Below are 12,310 nucleotides of genomic sequence, written 5' to 3'. Positions count from 1 at the left end.
ATAAGCCTTCCATTCATGGAGTCTGTCAGTTTCTTGATCTGTTGACGATCAACTTTTTGTGCAGCAGCAACCACAGCCTCCCAGGCACTGTTCAGAGAGGTGTACTGTTTTCCTTCACTGTAAATCTCCCGTTTAAGAATTGCCCACAAGTTCTCAATTGGGTTCAGGTGAGGTGAGGAAGGGGGCCATGTCATAAGTTTTTCATCTTTAATGCCTTTACTGGCTAGCCATGCAGAGGAGTACTTGGATGCATGTGATGGAGCATTGTCCTGCATAAAATTCATTGTCTTTTTGAAAGATGCAGATTCTTCCTGTGCCACTGCTTAAAGAAAGTGTCTTCTAAAAACTGGCAGTAGGCTTGGGAGTTGATTTTGAGCCCATCTTCAACCCGAAAAGGTCCAACCAGCTCATCTTTAATAATACCAGCCCATACCAGTACCCCACCTCTACCTTGCTGGTGTCTGACTCGAGGTGAAGCTCTGTCCCGTTACTGATCCAGCCACGGGCCCATCCATCTGGTCTGTCAAGAGTCACTCTCATTTAATCAGTCCATAAAACCTTTGAAAAATCTGTCTTCAGATTCTTCTTGGATCAGTCTAGACACTTCAGCTTATGTGTCTTGTTCAGTGGTGGTCGGGTTTCAGCCTTCCTTACCATGTCTGTGAGCGCTGAACATCTTGTACTTCTTGATACTCCAGCTAGGTTGCAGTTCTGGAATATGACAGAACTGGAAGATAATGGGTTCCTGGTAGCTTCACGCTTGATTCTTCTCAAATCCTTGCCAGTTATTTTGTGTCTTTTTTTCTCAGCACAATTCTTGCTACCCTGTTGACTATTTGCAACAAAACGTTTGATGGTTCTGTGATCACGCCCCAATATCTTAGCAATTTCAAGAGTTCTGCATCCCTCTGAGAGACTTTTGGTAATTTTTAACTTTTCAGAGTCAGGTCAATCTTTTTTGGCCCATTTTGCCTAAAGAAAAAAGTTGCCTAATAATTATGCACACCTTGATATAGGGTGTTGACCTCCTTAGGCCACACCCTCCCTCATTACACAGATACACATCACCTGCTATGCTTAAATCCATTAAGCATTCAAGTTTATCCAGCTTGGAGTTAGAAATTATGCCTAAAAATGGAAATATGGTCAAAATACTCACTTGCCTAATAACACAGTGTATGGCTAGGACTGACATGCCTGCTATCCCGGCCACTCGTTTAGCACTAGCAGTGGGCATTGCAGCTCTTTTCAGTGAGTCCGATCAATTAGCTCTGCTCACCAATAAGAGTTCATTCTTTCGGCTCCCAAACAACTCTTGATACAGCAGCATAGTCAGTTTTTGTGATTAGTCAAATTAACAATATTATCTATAATTTATTTATCACTAAAACCATCTAATTTCTAGTTTCTAGTTAGCATAAACTGCACTGTTATAAAAAAGGTTAGCTGTTGATAAAAGTTATCACTGAGTATCATGAGTATCACTTGCTGCCTGTTTTATAACAGACCATTTGCAATGTTTCCTGCATCTTTATATGTATATATATATATATATATATATATATATATATATAAGGTGTTGGAAACATTCCTCAGAGATTTTGGTCCATATTGACATGATAGCATCATGCAGTCGCTGCACATTTGTTGGCTGCACATTTGTTGGCTGCACATCTATGATGTGACTCTCCTGTTCCACCACATCCCAAAGATGCTCCATTGGATTGAGATCTGGTGACTGTAGAGGCCACTGGAGCATAGTGAACTCGATGTCATGTTCAAGAAACCAGTTTGAGATGATTTTTTGTGACGTCACTTTGTAGGCTGCGGCATTTAAACAAAGCTCAATTGGTACTAAGGGGCACAAAGTGTGCCAAGAAAATATTCTCCACACCATTACACCAAAACCACCAGCCTGAACCATTGATACAATGCAGGATGGACCCATGCTTCATGTTGTTTATGCCAAATTCTGACTCTACCATCTGAATGTTGCAGCTGAAATCAAGACTCATCACACCAGGCAATATTTTTCCAATCTTCTGTTGTCCAATTTCGGTGAGCCCATGCGCATTGTAGTCTCAGTTTCCTGTTCTTAGCTGACAGGAGTGGCACCCGGTGGGGTCTTCTACTGCTGTAGCCCATCTTCTTCAAGGTTCAACATGTTGTGCATTCAGAGAGGATATTCTGCATTCCTTGGTTGTAACAAGTGGTTATTTGAGTTACTGTTGCCTTTCTATCATCTCGAACCTGTCTGCCCATTCTCCTCTGACCTCTCACATCAACAAGGCATTTTCGTCCACACAACTACCACTCACTGGATATTTTCTCTTTTTTGGACCATTCTCTGTAAACCGTAGAGATGGTTGTGCGTGAAAATCCCAGTAGATCAGCAGTTTCCGAAATACTCAGACCAGCCCGTCTGGCACCAACAACCATGCCACGTTCAAAGTCACTTAAATAACCTTTCTTCCCCATTCTGATGCTTGGTTTGCACTTCTACATGCCTAAATGCATTGAGTTGCGGCCATGTGATTGGCTATTTGTGTTAATAAGCGATTGAAAATTTACCTAATAAAGTGGTCGGTGAGTGTATATATATAAAATGCACTGGTAGACAAAATAATAATACTAATATAATTTTGCTATATGTATATTGCTACAAATAAAGCAAAGAAAAATAAGGTAAGAATTAAAGGTTGTGTCTGATCCACTCAGACCAGCATAACACACATTAACACACCACCACCACGTCAATGTTACTGCAGTGCTGAGAATGATCCACCACCCGAATAGTACCCACTCTATGAGGTCCTTGGAGGTCCAGAGAAACAGATGGACTACAGTCTGTAATTGTAGAACTACAAAGTGCACCTCTATGGTAAGTGGAGCTGATAAAATGGACAATGAGCATAGAAATAAGGAGGTGGTCATAATGTTTTGCCTGTTAGGTGTATACTGTTTAAACTGACAGCACACAAGGTAAGTTGCTGTGACTTTAGCTGCCTAGCTGTCAGCTACATTCATTTTAAAACGTTACATTTGGCAGACAATCTTACTCAGAGCAACTTATAATTTAATCATATTATATGTAGGAGAATATAACATTAAGAGTTTTGCCCAAGGCAAAGAGTTTTGCCTCATTAATATAGAATGGTGTGCTTCCCTGGGCAAGGAATTAAACCCTAATCTGCCATATGGAGGGCAGTGGTGTTACCTGTTTATACCAGCACATTACATAAAATTTAACCATACTTCACTATTTCTTCAGGATTTTAATTTGCAGAGTTTAGTAGTCAAATCATAGTAGCTACTAATAATAAGAAAACCTGGTATACATATCCAAAAAAAAAAGAAAAGAAAACAAACACAAAAGATAGCGTATCTGAACCACTCTAGTACCTGCGTGTGTGTGGGCGGGATGTTCCTCCTGCCATATACACCAAGCAGAGCGTCTCGCGAAAGCGACAGGTTGAACTTGATGTAGGTGGGGTGATGCACGGCCATGTGGAAGCGCCAGAACAGCCCAGGTGGGATGACCTGCACCACTTGCGTCCCGATGTCCACCTCCCCGCGGTCTATGGCCCGCCCACGCTGGAACTTATCTGCAAGACATGCAGACAAAGATACACATAATAAATGAGTCAGACTTCTGCTTATGTCCCACTTGAGACTGGAGCTAGTCATGTGACGGCATTAAGCGTGAACTGAGGTAATTAAACCTTCTAAATTAACCGGCTGGCTGATCTCTTTTGTTTCTTTCTGAAGTTGTCCGTAAAGAGACTCTGTGGCAAAGCCCACCGAATTCATCTTCCTAGACCGTCCCATTGTGCTGGTATGAATTTAACCTCCTCCGGCCTCTTTGTTGGCCTGGCTCAATCGTGAGCTATCTCCTCTCACCATCCAGTGACCTACCTCGAACGAGAATATATGGCGGCAGGAGCCCTCAGCCGTTAACCAGACAAAGCCGAAGCAGACCTGGGCCGTGATTTATGAACGCGGCGGCTTATTTTCAATCTATAATGCCTAAAGCTCCCTTACTACAAATTATTGAGAGGTGTTGAGTCATTGAAAGGCAGGGGTGATAAATCATGCTGTGTGTCAGTGGTAAAGGAGACATTTTCTTCTGCGGCAAAGCAGACGTGGCCTCTGTGCAGCACAGTCAGGCTGGAGAGGACTCCACGGCTGCGCTGGGCCTGCAGTTCAAGTTGGTGACATTCTAGTTAAAGCGTACTCATGAGACCAAGGATCCCTTACGTTTGACGAATAAGCAGAGATTAGCCCATTAAAATGCCTTGGTGTGAGCAATTTCCCCTGAGATTAAAGTTTTTTCTTTACTTAGACCTTCAGAAAGACCTCAGTAATTGGGCATAACGCTTTAAGCCAAAAATCACAGATAACCCTCTGTTAGCAGTCATGATTTTCTGGCTTCATCCTATGTTGTGTTAATGCACAATGTACAGCAATAGCTGTTAGGTCGTGGTCTTTATAGTCATACACATCAAAGCTTCACATAGTAAGACTAGGACTTTTTTTTCTCTTTTATATTGAAATTATTGTAATTTCGATCAACTACAAAAGTTCATATCCTGATCCTCTTCAAAATGTTTAGTTCTTAAACACTTTTCTATGATAGTCACACTATTCTGTTGAACTGTCAAACTATCTTAGAGCAAATTGGGGAAAGCCTGCCTGTAACATCCAGTAAACACCGATGTTACAAAAGAGAACACTTATTTTCAAAAATAGTCATGGCATTTAGATTTAAAAGCTTGCTATCTATTTGATGTTGCAGTCAATTTTCTCCAATTTGCGCCCAATAGAAAGGGTATAAATGAAAGCAAAAGCCACCAAACAGCATGCACAATATTGCACTGACAGTGCACAACTGATCAATGCCTAAATTCAGTTGATAAAAGAGTAGTTTAACTCTCACTCTCCAAACTGGCTGTGGGAATCGAATTCAGTTGAAACACTGGAATGTGAGAAGGACACGTTGGTTTGATGAACTAATGAAGATTAAAGCTTGAACGCATCTATATTTCATTATGGCACATTCAATGCCCAAATTGCATTTGGGCGGCGTAGTTGAGTGACTTCAGCTGCAGCTCTGCGACGCAATAATCTCAGAGGCTCTGGCACAATCAAGGAACAATGGGGTGCTCCAGAACTCCCTGTGAGTAAAAAATTACAGCCATCAGTCAATCTCGAGGGTACATGTACTGTACATGCTTTTACTGTATGCCACTGATGTTGAGACCGTCTATGTAAAATGCTGAAATGCAGACATTTCAGATGGCATACTTCCACATACATGGTACTAGTTTATAGCTACAGATATAACACAAACTGTGCAAAAATGAGAGACCACCCTTCATTAATTTTATTTCCAAAACAGTGATTAAGTATACATGATTGCATGTATATTTAAAGTGATATTTCTGAAGATATAAGATTTGCATACATAAGGAGAAAATCGAAGATATAGAGAAAATGTGACTTTTACGAGTTGTCCAAGACTTGGTGGACCCAAACTGTCATTATAAGTAATACTTAAAGCTTTCATCTTTGAGGGATAGAAGAAAATCAAGCTCCAGTCTTACTTCAGATCTGAAAAAGCCACAGGTGTTTGTGCCCATCCTGTGAGATAACAGCTCAGTGCTATTGCTTTGAAAGAATGTGTGGCTGTTACTGAAGAAGTTACTGAAAAGGAACATTTGCGAAGCAAACAAAGAGGCTGCTGGTTATCTTAGAACAATGGACTGTCCACCTCAGAGCCCAGACCTCATCACTGAAAATATCTGCAATAACCTGGATTATGTGAAACACAACCAGCTTCTAAGACTGAACTTGTTTGGAAATGTGGAAAAATAAGCCTACAGATTTCTTTGAAAAAATGACCACCAATTACGTGTTGGCCCTCTCGTCAGGAGATCGCAAGTTCCATCCCTGGTGATGCTACAGCCATCCATGGCCAGGAGTCCAAGAAAGCCCAATTGGCCTCACTAGTCTGGGTGGGTAGGATGCCCCCACACCCCAATCACTTAGAGCAATGCTAGTCAGCGAAGCGTCTGTTAGCTGATATAAACAAATCTGGCAGTTGGCGCTTGCCTTAGAGCGCATTCGGCTGTTCAATGACGTTGCGTGTGCAGCAATTTGAAAAGATGCAGGTCTTGGAAGAAGCCTGTGCTAGCCTTCGCCCTCCTAGTGCTGGTTGTATTGTGTGCCTGGGGGAGTCCTAACTTGTGGGTGGAACTGGGGCTAATTGGGGAGAAAATTGAGGGAAAAAAATGTTTCCTGAACTATATTAAATAAAATAAAGAAATTATACTAATTAATGTACTGTTAGTTTTGCAGTCAAAATTTCTGAAAAGAACTTTAATAAATGAAGGGTGGTCTCTGATTGCTGCACAGTGCTGTAAAAGCTTAGGAGCAGCCTGAATTGAAATGTCAGTGCATTTTCGTATTCCTGAGGCAAATCAGGCCATTATGCTGATTAAACTAAAACAGCCATAGAGTGAAGGTGTTAGTAATCCCTTTGTCTGTCCCACCACCCAGATCCAACGTGTCCTGTCTATCTGATTTCTGGCTCTAATCCCCCCAAATAGACTCTTCTCTGTGTTTGATGTATATTATAGCCTGGAAAAAAATGAATGGATTTCCAGCATTGGCTCTGACATGGCAGCCCATTCATTTGCATCGCCCTGGAGTTATGCGTATAAAACAATTACACCTGTAATCTATTTTCAAAGGAACTAAACTGTCTTTTCAATTAAGGTTATTATTCCTCAAACCCTAATGAAGCCTCCATGCAACTAGTCATTTAATACAAGCAGTGTTTGACAGAGAGCAAATGGAATTGAATTCTGAGCTTTCATAAGGAGTGCAACCTGGCTGAGCTTAAATGATTTTCCAAAGAACTGGCCTTAGGAGGAATAAAAATATCACAGAGGCGCAGGTCACTATAATTAAAGGAATTCAATTAAAGGTTTTTGAGCTGTACCTAATAAGATTGCCACCACCTTTCCCATTTTATTGGCAAATTAATGTCAGCTGAAGTCAGTGATGGGATAATTCTACTGGCCTTGCAGCTGTAGAAATTAATTATATATATATATATATATATATATATATATATATACACACACACACACACACACACACACACACACACACACACCTCTTCCCATGGAAGTCCTTTATAATTTTTTAGTTTAACTTGATTAGTGATGACGCAAGAACTCGAGATTTAGAGCTTATGCGATTTCAACTACTTTTTGCGGAAAAGTTTGCACTGTACTTATATTTATTTGCATTTACTTTTGTGATATATGATGATTTTAAAAGCAAAAACAAACTTATTTCATTAGGTTTCTCCACAGGAAAAAAAATGCAGCTGTTAGTACATAATTTCTATTTATTTGAAATCTAAATGTGTTCCATGCATATGATGTATACATTCTTTTTAATCAACAAAACATTTAATTTGACCAGGGGTGTGCTAACTTCTATATATTGCATATATTTTGTATGTGTGTGTGTGTGTGTGTGTGTGTGTGTGTATATAGGCACACGTCATTGACAAAAACTGCTATGTGGCCGATATTACAGTTTTCAGTTTGCGAGCAGTGGTGTGGGATTTGGACTTGTCCATCACTTTAAAATATGAAAGAGGAGGTCCTTCACCACTCTGGCTATACAAAGACACTGTATCACAACACAGGCAGATCAATAAATGTGATGTAGAGGAGAGCAGTCAATCTGCAGGACATGGGAGAGAAGGCAATGCAGAATATTGATGTGTTAAAAAAAAAAACAACCTCCCGTCCGCCAAGTGCCTCCATATTTTCTCCAGATAAACCATCATCTGATCAGCCATTCCATATACATAAAGCATTAAGGGAAATATTGAGATGATGAGGGAACAAATGAGCTGGCACCCTGTTAAAGCCAACAGTTGCTTATCATGAAAGGTGAATTGGATATTAATGTACAACTTTAACAACTAAAATACTTCCGTGTTGTTCACCTGGAGTCATTCAAGGATCTGAGGCAGCAGGTTGATTTTAATTGAGCGGTCTACCATTAGCAGCCATGGTGCTCCTTTCATGACATGATAAAATATCCAGCATTTTTTGCAAGCTTAGAAACAGACAGGACCAAAAACTGTAAAGGTCTACTGGGTTGTCTGGAAAGTCATTTTTACATTTAGGTGGAAAGGCCGACCTAGAAAAAATACAGCTTTAAAAACACATTGAAAAAAAGTAATATCTTGAGGAAAAAGAGAAAGAAATGAAGGTCATTCACATTTCCTGTTCTTTCTGACAATGCTGTTCAGTAGCAGGCAGTGCGAAACATGATTTTACTGAGGTAAAATCCAGCTGACAGTAAACTGAGCTGAAAGACTCATTCACGCTAAAGTACTTCTCCTTACAGTAGGCTAGATTAACGGCCATCTCGTCTCACCTGCTTCCGCGCCACATACCTGCCATCTTTAAAACGCCACTGCGTCTGAAATACAGTGCCCGTGACATTATAAATTCGGCTAATCCTCAGGTCGTTTGTCATTTGCTTGCTAATCACACGCTTTGCCGTATCTGCTTGTCTCAAAGCGCCGCTCCAGAAGCAGGCGTATCTGACACTAAGCTTTCTTCTGTTCCCTAAAGGAACACTTCACCACAAAATGCTAACACTGCTAATAATGAACGAAAGCCAGCAGGGCCAGATAGCAGTATGCCTGCTAAAATTATTCATGCTGACTGCTTCCACCAGCTTTCATTCATTGTTAGCTACGTTAGCGTCCTTGCATGACATATAGCTTTAACGCTAAGGACCTGTCTGTTATGCTAGGCTGGTCTGTCATGGTGCATATTCCCAAAGGCAATGGATGTACAAGACTCTCTATATTTAAGTTTCTCGCATGCATTCGCAGGCTTTTATTCATAGTTAGCCACATTAGCAATCCTGTGTAATATATATATACAGATATAAGTAACCCTAAAAAACACAGAAAAATCTGTTCATTAATAATAAATTGCTAAATATTCTTTCTGTATTAATGCTATGCACAGAAAACTAATAAAAATGAAATACGAGTGTCCTCATACCTCGCTACCCATTAAAAAAGTGATTATGACAATTATACAAATTGTAAATCCTCCTTGGTATCTTGTTCCTAAACCCTGCATGTTCTCATGCACTACTGTCTAGGTTACTGACTGAACAGACTGATATGAGACAGACACAAAAATGACCAGAACGATTCTGCCTTTATGGTACACAATTTCACTCGTTTAAATCTGAGATTTATCGTCTTTATTGTGTAAAATCACAGTGTCAGTGAGCTGGAATTGCAGATGGTTTAACCTTCTCACTAACATTAGCCTCTGGTGCTACAAGTATATATATGAAAAGTAGTGTAAACTAACAGATTTTCTTGCTCAGATTTGAGCCCTAATTCTTGAAGATTGCGTCACTGAGGCTTAATGAACCCATGCTGTGTGTAAAGCTTAGTCTTCTCATTGAGCTAATGCTAGCTTCCAGCAAACATTGAGCAAAAATAGCTTAGTCTAGCAGCTCTAAACACAAAAAACTTGGTCAAAACTTTTTGTTTACTTGATCAGATTTGCTCAGACTAATTTGTATCAGTGAGGCTTCATTAAAGGGAAAATTAACCTGTGTTGCGGTGAAACTGCAGCATGCTAAGCTAGAAGCAGTAGCTACCTGCTACTAGACAAGTGGTAGCCACAGGTGGCATAATGCCAGCCCAGAGGAATGAAATATTCTAAATGAGATCTCCTCTTGATCTCAGGTACTTCTCTTAGACACAGTCCAATGTGAAATCAGAGTGAGACTTTAGCCATTTTGTTCTATTTCTGAGAAACAAAACTCAGATTTTCTCACTTTGATCAAAATGTTGCCAACCATGTGGCCTAACTGTTTTGTATCTGACTCATCTCACCCCAGTCTCAGCTGAATAATATTTCCATAAGAATATTTCCATAAGAATCTTCTGTAAGTGCAAAAGGAGAGCTCATGTTTTTCTCCTTCATCACCAGAATTTCTCACAGTAAAATGCTAATGTTAATCTCCTATTTTCTCCAAAGGAGGGTTGAGGAGAAACAATTCAGAAATCAGTGATCCTTCAGTAATATAATGTTGAGATTTGCTTTAATTCTCTTTCTTAAGAAATATTTTTTCTATGGGACTGCCTGAGCCCCTAGAGTCAACGAGTGCTGCTGGGACTGCATTACACCTGTGAATGGCTCCTTGGCATGGCCTCCTGGACCTCATCTAGTGATGCAGCCACTGACCACACCTCACGTATGACGTACTGCCAGGGGACGTGAGGACTAAGACAACAAGCGTCAAGATTTTTGTCTCCCTCTCGGTCCATGTTGCTTCCTATGGCATTTGTCAGTGCGTGGGGCTTGGGTGTTGGCTTCATGCTGCCTCTTGCTGCTCTCATGGGTGCCTGGCAGATTCTGTCATTCGCATGTTTTAGTATATTGGACAGTGATCGGTTTAAGCTCATTCACAACTTTTAAAATAAATTGCTACGTGACGCTTTTTCTAGATGTTCAGTGGGAAAGTGTGGACTCTGCACTATAAATATTGGAGGCAAATATCAGGTTATATGACCATAGTAAATTGTCCAAGAGGAATTAATTACTTAAAAACACAGTGCTAAGGACCTGTCTTTTATGCTAGGTTATGTATGTGAATCTGTGTATTCTTAAAGGCAGTTAATGCAGACTCTATAAAAACATGTTCTATGCTTCTAATATGCATTCACCAACTTCCATTTACTGATAGCCACGTTACCATCCTTGTGTGATATATAACACTACAGACCTGTCCATTATGCTAGGTTGATCTGTCATGGCAGATGCACATACCACTCTCCAAATTCATGTTCTATGTATCTAATATGCATTAAATACACTTCTAATCAGCACTACATGCTTATATTACAGGGTTTTTTTCAGAGCTGGGGGGGTTCGCCATAAGAGTGCTGTCATGAATTCTTAACGTGACGGCTCACTGTGCTCGGCTGGTAAGATGGTAAGGGTTCCCTCTCAGCAGGAGATAGGTATTCTAATCACGCAAAGCAAATGGTAACAAGATTAAGCAATTACATTAACGTTTCTAATGAATTTGTAATCATTTCAGATGCGAATTCCTGATTTAAACATGCTCGCCTTCAATACAATATTCATCCTTGCCCTGGTTCCAGAGAGCAGGCTAGGTCCTTAATCCAATAGCAGAAGTACTGAAGTAGTTAAAGCAATATGAAATGAATCTCAACACACTTCTGCTGCTGCAGTGGCGGCTGCTGGTGCTGTTTCGTCTGTGCCGACTTTGATGAAAACACTGATTTGATTCACATAGCCCTGATCGCATTTGACAAGCAACATGACACCGCCATAGCCTGACTGCCAGGGCACCGATACCATCCAAGAATATTGATGCCTGATGCCGTAGGGAAACAGCAGCCATCTTGCTCACTCCTCATTACACGTGTATCAAATGAAATGAACGGAGGCTCTGATGTGCCCTTGAAAACAAGCCGGCCAGCAGAGGTAATTAGACATAGGCTGACCTCCTTTGGGGCCTCGATGGATCTTGTCCATGCTGTACGTGTCCAGTGGGGTGATGGTGCTGGCGCTGATCTTAGCCTCCCCATCCTGCTTACTGACGCCGTTCTCGTACAGCTGCGTCTCTACCGGCTTCAGATGCCACGTCAGGCCAAACAAGTGCACGGCTGCCGGGGGTAGAACAGAAAAAATGGTTAAGACAACAGCTGAGACAAGGTCAAAAGGTATGTAACGGGAGAACACCAGTCCAAGAACCCTCCATCAGCACTCCAAGCATGCACAGGGTGTAACCTAAAAATAAATAAATAAATAATGTTTGCGTGAAATTTCCATTTAAAATACCTCTCAGTTTGTACGCTTATTACGGTGCAGTGTGACAGAGGTGGGCAATTAAGGCAGATCTTCTGAGGCTGACCTCGGTCACGCATTAAATTGGTAACATATTCTTTTATGCATAACTAATGATCTTTTCAAAGAGTCTGTGATGTCCAAATTCCATATGGAGTTTAGTTTTTTTTTTTTTAAACAACAAGGGAAACGGTGACTCCTTTCTGTCCAAATGTTTACCGTGAGGAACAATCAAAGAAATAACACCATAATGAGCACAAAACCACCTGCTGTCTCAAACTTTCAGACTACTGGCGTTCACATAAAACCGAAAAGTTTTTGTCATTAATCATCAATTTGGAAAACTACAGAGCACAGAGTTCATG

General features: G+C 40.7%; 1 protein-coding gene across 1 annotated transcript in view; it reads right to left on the bottom strand.

Moving 5' to 3' along the window:
- Positions 1-12,310, bottom strand: part of LOC108430898 (teneurin-1) — a 283,207-nt gene that overhangs the window by 126,888 nt on the left and 144,009 nt on the right. Inside the window, exons 6-7 of the mRNA XM_017703711.2 lie at positions 11,603-11,764; positions 3,403-3,605 (exon numbers count right to left, since the gene is read on the bottom strand). Coding sequence (XP_017559200.1) covers positions 3,403-3,605; positions 11,603-11,764 — 365 coding nt within the window. The remainder of the gene's footprint in view (positions 1-3,402; positions 3,606-11,602; positions 11,765-12,310) is intronic.

Source organism: Pygocentrus nattereri, chromosome 8 (genome assembly GCF_015220715.1).
Source record: "Pygocentrus nattereri isolate fPygNat1 chromosome 8, fPygNat1.pri, whole genome shotgun sequence".
NCBI lineage: Eukaryota > Metazoa > Chordata > Actinopteri > Characiformes > Serrasalmidae > Pygocentrus > Pygocentrus nattereri.
The sequence above is the reverse complement of the archived record's forward strand: the minus strand, read 5'-3'. Positions and strand labels throughout refer to the sequence as shown.